Source organism: Triturus cristatus, chromosome 4_1 (genome assembly GCF_964204655.1).
Source record: "Triturus cristatus chromosome 4_1, aTriCri1.1, whole genome shotgun sequence".
Lineage (NCBI taxonomy): Eukaryota > Metazoa > Chordata > Amphibia > Caudata > Salamandridae > Triturus > Triturus cristatus.
In genome coordinates this window covers 1,105,099,147-1,105,120,033 of record NC_140585.1, presented here as the reverse complement: position 1 = coordinate 1,105,120,033, position 20,887 = coordinate 1,105,099,147, and the positions used below count along the sequence as shown (strand labels likewise).

The window sequence follows — 20,887 nt, the reverse complement described above, 5'->3', positions numbered from 1 at the left end:
CAGTCCACATCGGATAGTGATTTTGGCTGCGTCCCTCCCATCAGCAATTGCTTGACAGAGTATGCCTCAGACCCTCTTCAAAACCATGTGCAGAACCCGCGCAACCAAGTCCCAGGTGGCATGGGAGTATCAGCCCAACACAGTGTCAGGCTGGTGGAAGAAATCCTCCTATTCCAGGAGGTATCCAGTCTTTTGGATTCCCTGTCCAGTGGAGTGGTAGGGAATGCACCAAGGTTAATTTTGGAGGTGGAGGCCTGGGCTGCCAAGCTCCTCAGGGTGGAGTGCTGGGTGAGGAAACTGGGGTCCACTGGGGTAGGGCAATGGTGGTGGGCAATTGTCCTATGCGCAGGAGCCTCTGTGTAGGGCTTGGACTAGGCCCTGAGTAGGACACCAGTAAAGGCTTCAACGAATGTGAGTAACAGTTCAGAAGGGTTAAAACCCAGCTGAAGAACACCGTCAAGACGTTAGGTAGCGTAAGGCTCCAGCCGCCCTCCACACAACCATTGCAAATGAGTCACCCTCCTCTATAGTTACAGCAGGGGGAGAGACCAGGCCAGTGTCTGGGGTGGTGTCCAGACCACTGGCATCCCCCGATCCACATACCAGTTGTCCTCTGGCTCCTTTAACTGGTCTAAGGGATTGCAGACCCCACCACTCGTCTCCTAATCCAGGCCTATTTTAGGAATAAGGCACTGGCTCTGACATTAGGAGTCTTACTCCGTCTGTGCAGGAGCCAACATCAAACGATACCAGTCTGGCTCCGTGTCGGAGTCAGGGATGATGATGGGGATGCAGCCACCATGGGGCACCATCAGGGGTCTGCACACTGGTGCTGGCACCGGGGTACGTAGAGGGAGCTTGACCGGCACTGCTCCAGATCCACCCGTGGCAAACCAACTGGCCCCAGTCAGGCAGGCGGCATACCAGTAAGGTCCCCTCCTGAGCCCATAGGGCTCAACGGCACTCCAGCGGGGACAGGCCATGCAAAAATGGCTCCAGCTCCACTAGAGAGCTAAGCCTTGAGTGCTGATCATCCCTCGTCTCGTCAGAAGACTTCGACTGACTTGACGAAGTCAAAGATCTCTTTGACTTCTTGCTCTTCTTGTTCGTTTTTGCCTACAACCTCGACAACAAGTGCTTGGAGAAGCTCTGAGACCAATCCCAGGACCTTCCTCTTGACCGAGATGATGAGAGTCGCGACATCCAATGTCAAGCGTCAAAGAGCTAAAGGGACTGCTCCCTCAAGGCCTTGGGGTGCATGGTGCCGCAATCGACGCAGGTCTTGGCATCGTAGTCGTACTGCTCATGAAAAGTTTCCATATCCAGTCTGACGCTTGGGGATTTTCTAAGGTAAACTGTGGCTAAAAGCTTCCATTAGATTGTGGCTGTTGCTTAAGTAGGGTTTCATCCCTCTCAACCAACAACACATTTTCTCACATTTTCTTTGTAACTGTTTTACGTAATTAAATGCTGGGATGTCTCAGGACTCTTGTGCCAGAAAAATTCTGTAATGCTTCCATATTTTGTACAAAAAAATGGATGAGCACTTTATTGGACATATGTACTTAATGTCCATGACATATGTCTTAATAGCCTACTAGATACACCGTTTTAATAATGTAAATTTAGAGCGATTGAGCAGCCAAGAATACTGGACAATTGGACAAACAGTACAGGAAATATGTCAAGAGGAGAAGGACGAAAAAAACATGTTCCAAAAAATGCCTCAATAAAGAAGAAAAATGCTAAAAATGTCAAACACAGACTGGGATACTCTGGGATCCTCTGAAACTGGAACAGCTGATTTTTCTTTTATCGGAGATCAATTGCCTATGACAATGCTAGAAAATTCATTTCTGGTTGGCAGAGGTATGCAACCTTTCCAAGCAGGAACCATAATCCTAGTCAGGGTAAGTCAAATACACACTGAAAGATTACCTGTGCTCACCCTCTAGTAGCTTGGCACAGGGCAATCAGGCTAATCTAAAGAGGCAATGTGCAAAGTATTTCTGCAACACACAAACACAGTAACACAGTGGAAACCGCACAAAAAGACTCCAAACTGGTTTAGAAAAATAAACAATCATTTTATAAATAAATCAAGACCAAAATGAGAAAAATCCAATTTGCAGAAGTCGAGTTATGAGTTTTTTAAAGAATAAAAAGAGTTCTAGTACTTAGAGGCAATAAGCGCCAATGGAAATTACCTGGTCGCGCTGGACTGGTGCAAAGTCAACAGTTCAGGCCGACCGCAATGAAGTGCAGGCTAGGGAAAAGAACAAGCAGGCCCGATGAATAGAGCACCTTGAACCTGGTCGCAGCAGTGAGATGTGGGGTGCAGAAGAGTGATGCGTCGATGTCGAGCCTGCAGTCGAGTTGATGAGTCAATTATCTCCATGCAGCGGTGGCGGTGTGCCAGTTCCATAGATGAAGCGCCAAACCGAGATGCGTTAGTTATGAAAGTGATGCGTCAGGGTTTCTCCAGGCAGTCGAGGGGATGCGTTGATCTCTCCTCCCTGCAGGGGTCAAGGCGAGGTTCCAATGCGTCGCTCTCTCAATGGCAATGAGTTGGTTTGAAGAGCGATACACCAATTCCACTCCCACAACAAGGTCGATGTGCCAGTTCTGCTACACACAGACTGGAGATGCGTTGCTTTCTCTGGTGCAAGTATCTGGGTTCACTTCCAGTGAATCAGGCACAGGAGCAGGTTTTGAGACTTTGATATCCCTGAGCCTCAAGCAACAGGAGGCAATCCAACCAGCCCTTGGAGATCACCTCAGTTGCAAGGCAGAGTCCAGCTTTCCCTCAGCAGGGTCAGAGAACAACAGGCAGCAGGGCAGAAAAGCAGATCTTTCAGGCAAGCAGGGTGTCAGTCTTTGATGCAGTACTGCAGTTCTGACAGAGTTCAGTTACAGGTTCGGTAGTGTCTGATTTGGTGGGCTCGGAGCCACAGCATGTATACCCAGTTGTGCCTTCGAAGTGGGGGAGACTTCAAAGAATGGTCCTTGAAGTGCACAAAAGCCCTTTCTTCTTTGCCCTGGCTTCAGACTAGCTGTAGGGGGTAATCAGCCCTTTGTGAGGGGACAGAACCCTGCCTATTCAGTTTTATTTGTCAGCTCCTCCCTCCCTTCCTGCCCAGGAGAGCCATCAGAATTCAGATGAGTATTCAAACACACCTAACCTTCCTATGTTTGTCACTGTCTAGAGGGAATGTACAAAGTGTGGCAGTCACCAACTCCAGATGTGTATTATAGACAGGATGCAGGCATACGGACTGTAAGGGCAGAGAAATATCCACTTTCTAAAAGTGGTATTTCTGAAATAGTAATGCTAAATCCAACGTTACTAGTAAAGAGGATTTATCATTACCATTCCAAAAATATAAAGCATGACACAGCTACTCCTTTCTAATAAGGAATTACAGATTAAAACTGTATTAAGTAATTCCTAATGTTAACCCATGAGAGGAGATGGCCTCACAGTAGTGAAAATCAAATTTAGGTGTTTTTCACTACCAGGACACACAAACTTAAAAGTACATCTCCTACCTTTTACTTACTCGGCACCCTGTCTTATCGGCTAGCTACGGCCTATCTTAGGGGTGACTTATGTGTAATAAAAGAGAAGTTTAAGGCTTGGCAAAGGATTTTAAACGACAAGTCGAAGTGGCAGTAATCTGCACACACAGGCTCTGCAGTGGCTGTCCTGAGACATGTTTAAAGGGCTACTTGTGTTGATGCACAACTACTCCTGCAGGCCTTACTAGATGCCTTTAATTTACAGGCCCAATGTATATGGTATACCACTTTACAAGGGACGTATTAGTAAATTAAATACATCAATTGTATATACACCAATATTACCATGTTTAGGGGAAAAGCACATGCACTTTAGCACTGGTCCGCAGTGTTAAAGTGCTCAGAGTCCTAAGGCCAACAAAAAGAATCAGCAAAAGGAGGAGATCAGCAGGCAAAATGTTTGGGGGAAGGACCACTCTAAGGATGATAGGTCTAACAGACAACACTTTGTTTATATTTGTTTTCTATGAAATCAGAAAAAATTGAAAGACTGGATAATTTCTATATAGTTTTTAAACACACTGACTTTTCTAGTGTATTTTTAATGTGTTTAGTTTATTTTACGAACATATGAGCAATATAAAGAAAATACTGAATCTATGAAGGCAATGTTTGTTTACGGCTTGAGAGATTTACACCCTGATTTATAAAATGGCACTAAGTCTACTTTGATGAAACAGAGACTGAGTATGCTTATCACTAACATAATTAGGCAACCATGGAGACTTCTCTGTGTCCACTATGGCCAAACTACGCCAATGGCCCAACAGAGTAAGGGCCGTCAGAGAACTGGCTATATATCCGCCTGCCCAATTAAGATGGGTGGTCATATAGCCTTTTATTGCTGTCCGTCACTGCAAAGGCAAAGGAAAACCCTGGCCGTAAGGGGCAGTAAAAAACAAAAAACGCCCTCCTCTCCACGGGAGATGACTACCATGGTGAGGAAGTTCGTTTTTTGTTTCTTACTGCCCCTTACCACCAGGGTAACTCGCATGGCAAGGGGGGCATAGCTTTTTTTTATTTTCAAATTTTGAAAATAAAATTTGCCTTGAAACTTCACTGCATGGCTCTGTCATGTTTGGCAGAGCCGTAAGGCAAAGTTTTAAAACATGCACAGGAACGTCTTGAAGGTGGTTCCTTTCAATGGTAGAAATGCCCATCGGGTTAAAGGACATTTCTAAATTTGGCAGGAGGGTACTCCGTCAGAGCGACAGAGTAATTTATTCCTTCTCCTTGATGGAGTACTATCCGTCTGCCAAAATACATATCAGCCCCTTAGTTCTTCCTACTGAACATAGGTTTCAAGACCCCGGATTTGGGTGACAAATTGTAATGTTTATGAGCATTAGTGAAGACCCCAAGATGGAGAATATCTTATTTCTCTAGAGGAATTACTACAACACCAGAGTAAAATCCAGGCAGCGCAAATGTAAAAACATTATTTGTTAATATTTGGAAAACATTAATACAACCTCTTTAGAGTGGCAGTAAAACATAAATATTGTATGGATACAATAAAACAAAAGTAACACAAAGTAAATCAGCAAATAATGTGATACAAACCTGTGCCATGATTTTACAGAGCCACTGTGGGTCTACAAAATACAGATCTCTCAGCTGCAATGCTGGATCTTCAAAATGCAGAAGCACACCTAAATGTAGAAAGACTCTATTCAGAAGAATTATAATGATTTTAAAACAAACCTATGTATCTTGCCAGAAAACATTGAATTAACTGTAGCATCCCTCATTATACTAACATGCACTACACAAATTATCTTTATACAAACATAGGTTTAAATTATAAGGACAATATATGTCAGTGGGAAGCATATAATTCAAAATAAAAATGGTTAGCAATATAACATTGATCTACCTCAATGGAGAATAAGAAAGTCAGGATAAGAAGAAAATGGATAACAGAATTCATAGCATGAGTATCCTGTGGATACAGTGATGAGAAAATTTCAGCCGCAGCTTTGTTCTTCCTTTACTTTGTTATGACAACAAGCCTACTTCAATCATTAGTCTGAAAATGTACACTGTCGCAGCCAACAAGATTTAAATTATGCAACATAAAGATGTTTCCACACTTATCGCATGACCATTTGATTTTAGCTCAAGAGACGATAATAGACATGGAATCCTTAAATGCGGATGGAATGAAGTAGTGCCAATTCTCACAGAGATTTGGTTTATCAGCATCCCATAGTAGAGTAAAGAGGTCATAATCTTTCACTGTTATGTAGTGTGTTTTCATTTCTAAGTCTTGTGTATTTTGTGCTAGATGTAGAGAAAGAATGATTGAGCCTGTGCTTCCACCTGCTGAAGTAGCATTTTAAGGAATTGTAAATGCAAACAACTATTTATCCACAGACAGATGAAGGCATACCCTTAAAACAAGAATATTAAACTTAAGTGCAAAGATTGATGTATAGAAATTAACAGCCCCAAAGCATATCAACATGAAGACTGAACAATTAAAAGGGGAGGGGGATGAGACCTCAAAGCTCTAGATCCAGCATTTGTTCTAGAAAATTTTTTTTTTCAGACATTAAGACCGACAGATTGGGAAGATATTGCCAGAGTAAAATAGAAAGTTCATTATGGGATTTTAATAAGAAGGGAGAAAAGTATTGTAGAGGTTTAAGTCGCTAATCCAGTCATAGACTTTGCTTGCAGCAAAGGTGTTCCCGCTAAACAAATAATTCCAATGGCCTGGAAACTCTTGTTAGCAGGTCTATCAGAGCTAAAAGTAAATGGCTACTCGTAATGAGACATCAAACAAGAAATAAATATTCCTGCTACATTCATTTAGAATTTTCAGTTTTTATATAATATCACAATTATTATTATTGAAAAAGGATTTTTTAATGTGATTTATAACCACAAGTTTTTCACTATTTATTTATCCTTGTATAATTTATAAAGCACAGTCAGCATTAAATGTATTAGTCAACCTGACAATACAATACAAAACTATACATCAATGTGGATATAAAAATCACCCCACTTGACTCACCATCACTAATTCCAGAATACATTGATCCACACTCATAACTTACATTCTTCAAGGGAGACACGGAAAACACCGGCCCATACACGGGAGGCAGGACAATTTTGGAAACAAATTTCCTAACGAACAAGTTACTTACCTTCGATAACGATATATCTGTAAGAAACATTAGTTAGTTAAATATTCCTTACCTTAGAATTACCCATAGGCGTCAGACTGGATCCAGAAAGTTTTTTTGTCAGCAGTACCTCTGCACGTCGGAAGGTGGAGTCGGTCTGCTCCGCATCCGCCAATGGTGTCATGGTAGCCGGAACAACGTCGCGGTAGCTACTTAGACGCTGTCATCGCACGCTGACATCAGTTCTGTACATGACTTTCCGTGCCAGAAATGCACAGCCATGCAAGACACTGACCACTGGTGTCCTTGTCCCTCTGATCACACAGAGCTTGTCGACGCTTAAGCCTTATTAATCATTTGGCCCCTGGGGACACCACTGACCCCTTCACATACTGATTGCACCTCAGGGTCTTTTCCTGTGGGTGGCTTGTGCCCCCATCATTGCCCGGCTTCAGGGGGCACCCTGAGGCCATGCATGACGCCACGCAGCTTGTACCCCTGGAGGGGTCAATGGAGACACTTGGCCCTCCTTGCACAGTGCCCTCTTCCATCAGACTGCTCCCTGTGGTGCGCTTGTCTAAAGAGAATCGTCGGACGGACCTGAAGCAGGGCACCCTGCAATTCGACCAGGCAGGACCGACTGGGGACAAGATCACTAACTCCGACGAGGCAACCGGAGGTGCATCGGAGACTGCCGCTGTCGGTGATGCATCAGCCATTATGATGTAGCTGAAAGCAGGCTTCCGTGAAATGGATGCCCACCTCGATACCTTGACAAAATGCATGGACGGGCCGGGAGAGCACCATAACCGTCGGGGGCTGAGAATAGATGGTGCTTCGGAAAGGATATCTGATCTGGAGGACATCTCCTCCACTGTGCCAAAGAGGTTGGACAAGAAGGAGCGCATATTGAAACAGGTCGCCATAAAGAATGAGGACATGGAAGCCAGGTCAAGAAGGAACAACCTCCGCATTTCCAGCATTGCTGAAACCATCAACAACAGTCGTCCTGAATCCTTTATTGAACAACTGCTTGTAGACCCGTTTGACTCCTCCAATTTCTCACCAACCTTCTCTGTGGAGAGGGCACACCGCTCCCTGGGCCTGCACTTTCCCACCTCATTTTCTCATGTCTCCACATCAACAAGGACACAGACACTGCACTACTCCTGGCCCGGGAGAAAGGCCCGGGAGAAAGGCCCGCTCCATTAACAGGGCTCCACTACTTCCCTTTACCCAGACTTCACCCCCGCAGTGCAGGAGGCCCGACGACAATTCAGCGACATCAAGAACACTCTTCACTAAATGAACATATGCTACACAATGCTCTATATGGCTTGATTACGGATTGAACATAATGGAACGTAGTTGCCCCCTGCAAGAAATTGCCACCAGGCTCTTCTTCCGCCGCCCCCCGGAACTCCTCGGAACGTGACTGACACACTGGCTTTTACTGGCCCTTCCAGATCCTAGATGGGTGGCCCCAATTACTAGATACCCCAACTTCCTGGGCTGCTCTTAATATGTCTCACATAGCCATGCTCGCTGCTGGACAGGACTTCCAACCCAATACTCCCTCCACATCCCTTACCAATGTGAACCATTGGTGATTCATACTCCTGTTCATTACTCATTTTTATTTCCAGGCCAAAGGTTGCTGGGTTGCCACCGTGCCCCCTTGGTGTATACCACTGGTTTGTATTTAAGGGCCTTTTGTGGTTTATCCTCAACGTTTGGGATTCACTGGATGTTTTTGTATGTGGTGTGGGTGGGGGGAATGGGATATATGTTTTTGAACTGGTTACTGTTTGAATGTTGTTATGTGCTCATGCCACCTATTCAATGCACCATCGCTGCCTCCGTGCCAGCATGCCTTCATCTACCCCAGTTTGAAGTGCATGCCAACACGTAACATAGATACATCCTTGGAGATATCATACATCACATGGTTAAAACTCCTTCCCCTTTTCAGTACAATCTTCACACTCTCATAGGCGAGGGAGGTGTGTTGCAATTACGGGTCAGTGGGAGGGAAATACGTTAACACTAGTATCAGTATATGTCCCGCCTGGGCTGCAAGGCCAAACATTCACAGACCTAGGCTCTCAACTACTCTCCCTCCCGGAGGGGCTACTACTGGTGGGAGGTGACTTTAATGCTGTGGCATCCGGTACACTAGACCGCAATCCCCCTCGTGAGGTGGGCACATCGAGTCGCTGGCTCCCTGACTTCCTGGAGGCGTTCGGACTATTGGATGCTTGGAGGGCATTCCACCCCGGGGACATGCAATACACCTTTTTCTCGGGTGCACACCGTAGCTCCTCACATATTGATTATTTACTTCTGCCTGCCTCCCAACTTGTGCATATCCATGAGGTCCGTCACCTCGTGCGTGGCATCTCTTACCACTCCCCTGTGTAGGCTAATCTGGTCCTGGGGGACCGTCGGGTTGACTCGGTGGCACCCATCAATCCCTGGTACTTACGAAGCCCAACTGTTCGCAAAGACCTTTTGAAAGCCATTGCCTGTAATTTTCAAGAGAACCTTGGCTCGGTTGACTCCCCCCAAATACTCTGGGAAGCGTTCAAATCAGTTATTAGAGGGACAGCCCTTTCGCTAATAGCGGGGGTCAAGAAAGACAAAGTTAAAGAGCTTGAGGCGGTCGAGGGTGAGATCCTATGACTTGAATCAGACCTTTGTAAGGGGGACGCACCAGAAACACTGCATCTCTTGCAACTAAAAAGAGACGAATATACGGGCATTGCTACGGACTGGGCCAAATCCTGGGGGAGAGAGAGAGATGGCAGGGTGTACGAGTGGGGCAACAAAGCCGGGAAGCTGCTCGCCTGGTTGGACAGGAAGGAAAGGGCTAACAGCCTTGTTCCTGAACTGACGGTTGACACGGGTGCTAAGATCACCGACCCTACTCAGATTGCCGGCGAGTTTTCTGAGCATTATAGTAAGGTGTACCGTGCACAATCGTCCCTCCTTGCAACTGGCTCTGCTGATCTCCTGCGAGATATCCAACTCCCAGTCCTCTCGGAGGACGATAGGAGCTTTTTGGGCAGCGACATCACCAATGACGAGACTGCGCAGGCGATCAGAAATCTCAGCCCGGAAAAGGCACTGGGTCCTACTGGGCTGCCTATCGAGCTCTACAAACTACATCCCGATAAACTTGCCCCGCATCTGAGGGCTATGTTTCAGGAGAGTAGGAGAGTGGGAGCGCTGCCGCCTGAGCAACGTCTGGCGTCAATTGTGGTCATCCCCAAGGAGAATAAACCCAGAGATAGATGCGCCTCCTACCGACCCATCTCCCTGCTCAATACAGAGCTGAAAATCCTTGCCAAACTTTTGGCCACTCGCCTGACGCGAGTAATCAGTGCCTTGGTACACCAGGACCAGTCGGGCTGTATGCCCCAGCGCAACACTGCCCTGAATTTTCGACGTGTGCATAGAGTACTGGGAAGGGCAGATACTATCCGGGAGGCTGCTGTGACCTTGTCACTGGACGCCTCTATGGCGTTTGTTACAATTCAATCGCCTTACCTTTTTGCTATCCTTTCTAAGCTGGGGTTTGGGCCGGAATTTTTATCATGGGTCAGACTCCTCTATTCGGCACCTTTGGCTCAGGTAATAGTAAACAACAAACGGTCTGACTCCTTTGGTTTAAGTCGGGGTACCAGACAGGGGTGTCCACTATCACCCTTGCTCTTTGCCCTCTCACTAGAGTCTCTCGCAGACTGGATCTGGCGTGACCCAGCCATATCGCATTTCGCTTTACGCGGATGATATTCTCCTCTATTTGGCCTCCCCCAAGAAGTCCCTCATCTGTGTCTTAGACATCTTAGCATACTTTGGGATATATTCTGGCTACTCTATCAATTGGAACAAATCTCTCCTCTATACTCTGGGTGGCGATGTTTCGGGTCTCCCCAGGGATTGACCAATACAAGTGGTGAAGGATGGGTTTCGCTACCTAGGGATCTTTGTCACCACCGACCCCAAACTTCGCTACGAGAAGAATCTGTTCCCGCCTTTGCAATGCCTGCAGCGTAATGTGGCTATCTGGAGGGCTCTCCCTCTCTCGCTACTCGGCCGAGCTGCTCTTTGTAAAATGATGTCCCTGCCCCGCTTCCTTTATGCCCTACAAAACTGTCCCGTCCCAGTTCCTGTGAGGTATTTTAAAGAAATTGAAGGCCTACAGAGGGCGCTATTATGGGATGGGAGACCCAGAATAGCACTTAATAAGTTAGTCCTCAATTGGTACGAAGGGGGTATAAGCCTCCCTGACATTAAGAAATATTATTGGGCTGCCCGGCTTGCCGCCATCAACCAAGGCACATACCGTACACCGGACGACCCTGGCTTTGCCATGGACAGGTGGCTACTACCTGATGGGAGATAAAACAGAGCCCTTTATGCCAATCCCAAGAAACTCCACTTAACTGGTCCCACCAATCACTCTGTCCAGGTTTGGCATACGGTAAACAGAAGTCTGGGTTGGGACCGTAGACTGACGCTGGCGACCCCCTTATGGTACTCGGAGCAGCTCGGCAGCTTGCATTCCACTAAGGGTGTTGACAAGTGGGACCTCATCAGTATCTCGCGAATAGGGGATCTCTGGGTGAAGGGAGACATGATTAGCTTCGATAAGCTACAACAGCAGTTCGAGCTCACAAACACAGAGTTTTTCCGATACCTGCAGGTCCGACACGCACTGACCACAACCATAAAGAAGGCTTACTCCCTCCCTGAGTCCTCCCCACTAGAAGACAGGTTATTGGATGGGTTGCTCCCTCGGAAGGCCATATCACTAACTTACAAAAAGTTGATCAATAACTCGCCAGATCCCCTTGTTAAGCTGCATGAGTCTTGGGAGAGGGATAGATCAGTGCTTGATGAGGAAGAATGGCGTGAGGCGGTGGCTTCACCCCGCGAGGTGGCATTTTCCACGCGTCTGCGCCTGGTTCAATTGAAAATTCTCCACAGAACCTATGTCCCCGGGCCAAAACTGGTCCACATGGGTAGAGGGGAGGGGGACGCTTGCAGACAGTATGGCCAGGTGGGCACCTTCATGCATATCCTTTGGGAGTGTGAACGGATTCAGAGGTACTGGAGGGGGATACACGCAGTCATGAGGGATGTCCTGCATAAGGATATCCACCCAGAAGCCAAGAGGTGCTTGCTTAATGTTTGGGGACCCACTGACTTGACAGGGGCAGAGAAACTTTGGGCCACCCTGGGAGCTATGGTTGCCAAGAGGGATATAGCTCAGCAATAGGGGGACACATCATCCCCGACGCTTGCCACATGGAAACGAAAGCTTGATTGGTGCATGTTCAGGGAGAAAACAGTGTATGTAGCAAGAGGCTGCCCTAAAAAATGGTCTTGTGTATGGGCCAAATGGATCACCTACAGGGGAGACATATGTGTTGCACCAACAGCCCCCATTGCAGATGAACCACTGTTCCCTTGATGCGCATTCTAACCTAGGTGTTGTATTCTTCTAATGCCTTCATCTCCAGATTATTTGCCATGTGAACTGCTAATTTTGCTTTCTTTCATGTGATATGCCGATGTTTGTTTATGTTATTAAAATCAATAAAAAGATTTTTTTTTTAAACCCTTGTAAAGGGAAATAGTTCTTAAATTATCTGGATAGACATGGAGCCAAAACTGCCTGACTCCACGAAACACATTTGTCCCTCAGCTACACCCCCACATTCGCCAAGGCATGGGGTACACACCGCTACTTCTCTTCTTATAGTATGTCTTCTCATGGTACTTGCATACTTATACATAGAAGGTTCCCCTTCCACTTACACTCTCTCCATTCTGACCCAGACGGTTGCCACATTCTTCTGCACGTCGCCCTCGCTGACAAGCAAGTTCTCTTAGTAAACATGTATGCCCCACTACGGATTATCTATACAGCCACATGAGCCATGTGTATGCTGCCCACATAATCCTGGGGGGAGACTTCAACCTGCCCCAATGGCCACAACTTGACTACTCGAGCTTCCACCTTAGCGACAAGCCTAGGGCCCGGGCTGTATTGAGACACATCATAGACACCTATGTGCTGCGAGACAACTGGCGCACGCACCACCTTTCTAATCCTGGATTTACTTTCTATTCTTCAAACCATTCAGTTTGAACGAGGCTTGATTACTGGTTCTTATCAGCCAGTATCGCCCTGTGGTCCTCCAAGGTCACAGTTCTGCCAAGCACTCTATCTGATCACAGTCCTTTCCTACTGAATCTCCGCATCCTGCATAGTTGTAGGGCTGAGAGAACATGGAAATTCCCTGGCGAGGCATTACACGACCAGGTGTTCCGAGGTGAGATGTTAGAAGCCATAATTAAATACTTCACGATAAACACGTGCACCGTTGAGATACAGGCAACCCTTTGGGAGGCCTTTAAGTCCTATATTTGAGGAGTTAGCATCTCTAAACAATCGAGTATACTGTGCAACATACGCTGCCAACTTTGCCACGCCGAGTCGGCGCTGCGGGGCATTGATACTGCAGTGGAGGTGGACGGAGATCCGAGGCTCCATCGGCAGGCATCATTATTGACAGAGTTCCGCGAATTCACCAAACAGGAAAATGCATATATGGGGGAAGACGCTATCGCACGGCACTATGAAATGGGAGAATGCCCCAGCCAAGATGCTATGCCCAAACCAAGCGCACAACTATGTGAATGAACTCCGGACAGATACCAGCACACGAATACTGGGTGGTGGGGGGCTGTTACCAAAAATATTGAATACTATAAACATCTATGCACCTCCTGCATCCCTGACACCCCTCCTGGCCTCTCTCCCTATCTGGAAGAAATTGCAACGGTCTGGCTTACAGATGCCCAGTGACAATTCCTTTGCGACCTCCTCACCCTGGAAGAGATTAGCATAGCCATCAACTCATTTGATGGCTCTAAAGCGCCAAGTCTGGACGGCCTCGCTGGGGCCTTTAAAAAAGCTTTCAAGAAACACCCAGCTCCTCAGCTCCTGTCAGTGTACAATGGAGCTCTATCTACAGGTTCTCTACCACCCACACTACGAGAAGCAGTCCTCACTCTATTATTGGTAACAAGGTAAAGACCTGGTTCTCTGCACCCCCTATTGGCCCTCTCGCTCCTCAACCTAGACAATAAAATATTAGCCAAAGCTATGGCTGCCAAATTGGAACAACTTATCTCTCCGGTGCAGTGTGGTTTCATGCCGCATAGGTCAAGCTTGCTAAATCTTTGCACAATCTTTGCAGTACTCACCAGGATTTCCAAACCACACCGGCAGCTATAACCCTGCTGGATTCAGAAAAGGTGTTTAACTCCCCTGAATGAACATTTTTTAGAGTGGTCTTGATCAAATTGGGGTCCCCCCCTTTTTGTCTGTATTCCAGACCAACATCCCGCATACGGATCAACAGATCGCTGTCCAATGTTTTCCTTACTACCAGAGGGACAAAGCAGGGCTGCCCACTGTCCCCCTACTTTTCAATCTCACAATGGACTGGTCTGCCACTTATGAGCTTGAAATCTCCACTGGGGACTCCAGCTTCCCCAGGACCCCCTACTCCTTCCGTTATACGCCGACAACAATCTCCTTTTTATTCACCCATTTGATAACCTCTCACCTGTGCAGGAGATAGTGCATTTTGGTGACTTTTATGGACTCTGGATAAATTGGACCAGAGCAATTTCCCATAACTGACTCCACCCGGCCTGTTTCGACCGACCACCCCCTCAAGTGGACAATGGATGGGCACCAGATATCTCGGTATTCAGCTCCACTGGGACAAGGGTCAGGTTATACAACTAAACTGTGGACCCGCGATAACGGATCTTGAGCTACAGGTCCAATGCTGGATTAAATTACCGCTGTCCGTAGCTGGGCAAGTGGCCATTATTAAAATGGTTGTACTACCTCGTTTCCTCTATCTCTTTCTCAACATTCCAATTCTGCTCCGCAAGCCTTTTTTCGATCACTACACAGCCTTCTTCTGCGACTGATCTGTGCTCGGAGTCGACCCCATGTGTGCTGGGATACTTTAACACTTACATACGAACAAAGTAGCCTACTCTACTCTCCAGCTCTCCCACTGCAAGACAATCCATGGCTCCCTCTCATGTGGTAAATATTAGTAAAAGTATGTAATATCACTACAATCTCCATACCATCGGCGATCTGTTCCCCAATGGCCGTGTCCTTCAAACCTCTACCGACCCCCGCCTAGATGACCTACCATACATGCACCGATTTATCTTCGAACAACTCCATAATACTCTGCGCTCCATACTTCCCACTTACCATCTATCTCCAGAGGACTTCTCACTGTTGAGACTGGTAATATCAGATGCAGAGGGTAACCATATGATTTTCAGACTATATCGCGCATGCCTGCCCATAAAACCAGACACGGCTGTCAGAGTGCTGGAGATATGGGGCCAGGTACTCGAAACACCTCTCACCAACACAATATGGTCCTACTAATGCTCCCAGATCCAAAAGATGTCACTCAACCATAGACACAAATTGTTACATTTAAAATGTCAGCACCACACCTATCTTACCCCCTTGAAAATAGTTACATTTGATCCCGATAGATCGGACTGCTGCCTCAATTGCCACGCCCAAAGAGCTGACTTCGCACACCTCACATGGACATGCCCCGTCATCTCTGCTTACTGGACATGGGTCTACACACATATCATAAAAATGTTAGATGTCACACTACAGCCAGATACCTTAGTAGCTATTTTGGATTACACTGCAAACATTCCCCGGTCAGCATGTAGTCTCGCCTCTATGGCCTTTTTGTTAGCTCAATGCGGGATTGCAATTCATTTGAGCTCTGCAACGGCTTCCACCCCTGCTGAACGGCTCAGAATCATGGCCCACTGTGAAAGCCTTAGCGAACACTAAGCCACCTTTCAGCCCCTACGTATGGCAAATCAATATTTGGCAACCCCCACGGTACTATCTCCAAACCCTAGACCAGGATGCGTCGGATTACCAGAGTGACTTTCCATATATATCATATTACTCGATGGCCTGTGCCCCTGGCTCCCACCATGCAACTTCCCATACCATACCATATACTTTATCAAAGATCCCCTGACATGACCACAAGTCTGCTACTCTGTGTTGAGGTTATGTGTCCAATGTGATATGTTCAGCGGGCAACCTGCTGATGTTGCACTGTATGCTATATGTTAAAATCAATAAAAACGTTTTTTTCATTATTAAGAGATGTGCTTATTTGATTATCATTATTTTGATGCTTATCTACTAACAATGTGGTGGCCTTCGTATTCATGTTTTGGAACACTGACAATATTCTGTCTTGCTGAGATCTGTTTGGAGAGATTTCATTTTTGGAATTTTGTTAACCAATAAAACTCAAAGAACCAAAAAACACAATTATATAAAGTTCATGAACTTTCGAATGGGAAGATTTCCAACACAAGAGCTGATACCAACATGGCATAGGGTGTGTAGTTGGCCTAAATGTAGTTTCTGTGGCTATTCAAACTAAACTATTTTCCACACACGTGGAGGCCCAACCTTGAGGCCCGTAATGGACAGAAAATAAGAGTTTGCAGGCAGGCACTAATTAAGAGTCTTAAGGGTCTGTGCATGCAGTCAATTTGTAGATTTGTGAAATTCATCGGGCATGCTGCAAGCATGCTTGCCGCAAACAACTGCACAAATCACCACTCTTCAGTCCCATTTTAAGGTTGTTTTTACATTAAACCTCAGTACAGGTGTCACAAAATATGATTGTGATTGCCATGGGGCATCTTCATCCTACGGTTCTAGAAATAAGGAAATCCGGATAACTTATTTATTTAATACAATCAGTCTATAAATGATGTTTATATCGGAGAAATAGACCATTAACATGCATAAACACAATTAGAACGAGATAAAATATACCAAAAATAAAATGACAATAATGTTTTTAAAGTACGCGTTCTAATGAACTGAGTACATCACAAATACCTGTGAACTAATCTGCGAACTCCGAGCTTCCTCCGTTACCATGCCAAGTATATTTGATCAGTCCAAAAACAATAAGTTGGTGAGGGTTTGATTTGCAACCTTTCAGTGCAATTAGGTAGTGTCATATGCCCCAATTCAAGCATAGCGATCAGATTGATTTCTAACTTGCCAGATGATATGCAGGACACACCAATAAAAAATGCTCTTTAATTGCAGATACAATTTTCAGATTTTACAGATCCTGTAAACAATTTGCAGATAAAACTGTTGACAGGTAAGGTACCTAGTCTAAATTTAATATGTAGGGGTTTTGCTTGTTATAGGAATATGTTATCCATATAAGGGCACACCTAAGATCAGGTTTAAAAACCAAGAATTTATGAGAAAGGCATCCACTCTTTGTGCTTTGGAGTCACGTTTTCATAACATGAGACCAGTAATTTAGTTTTAGGGTATCTCTTGTGTTCCTTTTAATGGATTGAGGATCATATTAAAGTGCAATCAGGCCCAAAGAGTGAAGCCACATTTTCACATAATGTAACAATCGTAGAATGCAGGCTTTATGTAGACTCAAGACCTTAAGCAACCCATTTGTATACAGCTCCAATAGAGCAGTTTATTAAAAGTGGGGTTTCAGTACTTCACTAAGAACCAAAATTAATAAAGAATCTCCAAATTCAAGCACACAATGGACTATGTGCCCTCCCTGGACACTACCCACATGCAGTAGTGGTCTAAATAGAGTTAGCAGCTCCCTTTCTAATGTCACAAAAGAACAAGTTACTTACCTTCGGTAACGATGTATCTGTAAGAAACATTAGTTAGTTAGATTCCTCACCTTAGAATATCCCCAGGCGTCAGACTGGATCCGGAAGATTTTTCGTCAGCAATACCCCTTGCGCGTGTCGTCTGCGGCTCCGCGTCCGTCGTCGGCGTCGTGCGCCGGGATGACGTCGTCGGAGTACTTAGACGCCGCCCTCGCGCGCTGACGTCAGTTCTTGTACATAGCCTTCCGCGCCAGGAACGCAGAGCCATGCAAAGACCGACACTGGTGCCAAAAATAAAATCTAGGGCCCTGAAAGGGATAGCCTTAACCCTAGATGTCAGTTCGCAGAACGGGGAGGATGGGAGGGTCGGTGAGGAATCTAACTAACTAATGTTTCTTACAGATACATCGTTACCGAAGGTAAGTAACTTGTTCATCTGAAAGAAACACGTTAGTTAGATTCCTCACCTTAGAATAGATACCCAAGCAATACCATCCCCGGTGGTGGGTCTGCGAACCAAGATCACACCAGAAAGTCCTGGAGGACAGAACGGCCAAAGAAGCCATCCCTATGGACTTGGCTGTCAAGGCAATAATGCCTGGCAAACGTGTGTAGCGAAGCCCACGTCGCCGCCTGACAGATGTCCTGCAAAGGGACTCCCCGTCCCAAGGCAGTAGTAGCCGCCGTGGCCCGAGTAGAATGGGCGCGCAGCCCAACAGGAGGGTCCTTTTTAGCCAAGGAATAGCAGATTTTTATACACAAAACGACCCACCGAGAGATGGTTCGTTTGTGCACAGCTTTCCCCTTCTTAGCGCCCACGTACCCAACAAAAAGCTGGTCGTCCACCCGGAACTGTTTTGTGCGGTCCAGATAAAAGGAGAGCGCACGTTTTGGGTCCAGACGGTGGAGCCTCTCTTCCTCTTTGGAAGGAGATTGCGGAGGCGGAAAGAAGGTGGGCAAGGTGACAGACTGCCCAAGGTGAAATGGAGTCACCACTTTAGGAAGAAAGGAGGGACGAGGCCGAAGGACAACCTTGTCCGGATGAACAGACAGAAAAGGAGGCTTTGAAGATAAAGCCTGGAGCTCACTCACCCGTCTAGCCGAGGTGATGGCTACCAGAAAAGCAGTCTTTAGAGTTAGAAGACGAAGAGGGCAATTGTGAAGAGGCTCGAAGGGAGCGCACATCAGGAATGTCAAAACCAGATTCAAGTCCCACTGAGGCATCACAAAAGGGACAGGAGGGAACGTGTGTGTAATGCCTTTGAGAAAGCGTGTAACCACAGGGGACTTGAAAAGAGAAGGCTGATCAGGAAGCCGCAAGAAGGCGGAGATGGCAGCAAGATAACCTTTCAGGGTGCCCAGGGCAGAGCCCTGCCGGGCCAGAGAAAGAAGGAAGAGGAGAACCTCAGAAAGAGGGGCGGAAAGGGGATCCACAGCCTTTGCTGTGCACCATGCCACAAATTTGTTCCACCGGCAGGCGTATACCGACTTTGTGGAGGGACGCCTGGCTGCCAGAATGATATCACAGACTTCAGGAGGCAAGTCAAATGGCATCAACTGCCGCCGCTCAATCTCCACGCATGGAGGTGGAGGCTGGACAGGTTCGGGTGGAGGACCGTCCCCTGCTGCTGCGACAGAAGATCCTCCCGAAGGGGCAGACGTATCGGGGGATCGGTCAACAGACTGAGTAGCTCGGGATACCAGTATCTTCGTGCCCAATCCGGAGCCACCAAGATGACTTGGGCCCGGTCGTGCCTGATCTTCTTCAGCACTCTGGGCAGAAGTGGTATAGGCGGAAAGGCGTACAATAGACCGCAACTCCACTCGTGACGAAAAGCGTCGCCGAGCGAGTGCCGCCTTGGAAATTCCAACGCGCAGAACTGCTGACATTGCGCGTTCTCTTCGGTGGCGAATAGATCTAACCAAGGCTCTCCCCACTGCTGAAAGAGGCCTTGCGCCACTTCGGAGTTCAGACGCCATTCGTGATCCATCATGCACCGGCGGCTGAGTTCGTCTGCTCTGGCGTTCAGAGAGCCCGCCAGATGTTGAACCACCAGGGTGACGCCCTGGTGTTCCAGCCATGTCCAGAGGCGCAGAGCCTCCTGACAAAGGGTCCACGACCCCACCCCGCCCTGTTTGTTGCAATACCACATGGCGGTGGTGTTGTCCGTGAACACCTGCACGACACTTCCCCTGACAGAGGGAAGGAAGGCTTTCAGTGCAAGCCGGATCGCTCTCAACTCCAACAGGTTGATGTGGAGACGAGACTCCGCCGGAGACCAGAGGCCTCTGATCTCCGCCTCTCCCATATGGCCACCCCATCCCAGGAGGGACGCATCCGTCACTACGACATGCTCTGGTTGGGGAAGGGAGAGGCTCTTGCCCTTGACCCACTCGCGGTCCGTGAGCCACCACTGCAACTGTTGTGCAGTGCCCTCCGAGATCAAGACATGGTCGGACAGGTTGCCGTGATGCTGGGCCCACTGAAACTTCAGGTCCCACTGCAGAGCCCGCATGCGCCGCCTGGCGTGATGCACTAGTAGGATGCAGGAGGCCATCAGCCCCAGAAGCCGCAACACTAGCCTGACCGAAACCCGGGATAGAGGCCGAAAGATGGGAATCAGGGCCCGTATATCCCGGACCCGCTGTTCCGGTGGATGGACCCGGAACCGCGCCGAATCGAGAACCGCTCCGATGAAGAGGAGCTTCTGAGAGGGACTCAGGTGTGACTTCGGCACGTTGATGGAAAACCCCAGCAAATGCAGGAGATCCGCCATAGTCTGGAGGTGGGAGACGACTGCCTGGGGCGAGCCCGCCTTCAACAACCAGTCGTCGAGATAGGGGAAGACTGGAACCCCTGATCTGCGCAGATGAGCTGCGACCACCGCCATCACTTTCGTGAACACCCGAGGGGCACTGGTGAGGCTGAAGGGGAGCACGGTAAACTGAAAGTGCTCTTGGCCCACCGTGAACCGCAGGTAACGCCGGTGGGCCGGCAGGACGGGGATGTGGAAATAAGCGTCCTGCAAGTCCAACGCTACCATCCAGTCTCCAGGGTCTAGGGCAGCTAAAACCTGAGCCAACGTTAGCATCTTGAACCTTTCCTTTCGGAGGAAGGCATTGATGTTCCGGAGGTCCAAGATAGGGCGTAGGCCCCCCTTGCCCTTCTTGGGAACCAGAAAGTAGTGGGAATAACAACCACGACCTACTTCTGGACTCGGAACGCGCTCGACGGCCCCCTTGGCCAAGAGAGCCGAAACTTCCTCGCGGAGAAGATCCAAATGATCCCCCGAGATACGGTGGTGCTGCGGTGGCATGGCTGGAGGGGTCGTCTCGAAGGGGAGGGAGTAGCCCCTTCGGACGATTTGCAGCACCCACCTGTCCGATGTTAT

The 20,887-nt window shown here is 47.5% G+C and overlaps 1 protein-coding gene across 1 annotated transcript in view; it reads right to left on the bottom strand.

Moving 5' to 3' along the window:
• LRRK2 (leucine rich repeat kinase 2) overlaps positions 1-20,887 on the bottom strand; it is a 1,602,077-nt gene that overhangs the window by 662,397 nt on the left and 918,793 nt on the right. Inside the window, exon 33 of the mRNA XM_085654107.1 lies at positions 5,143-5,231. Coding sequence (XP_085510233.1) covers positions 5,143-5,231 — 89 coding nt within the window. The remainder of the gene's footprint in view (positions 1-5,142; positions 5,232-20,887) is intronic.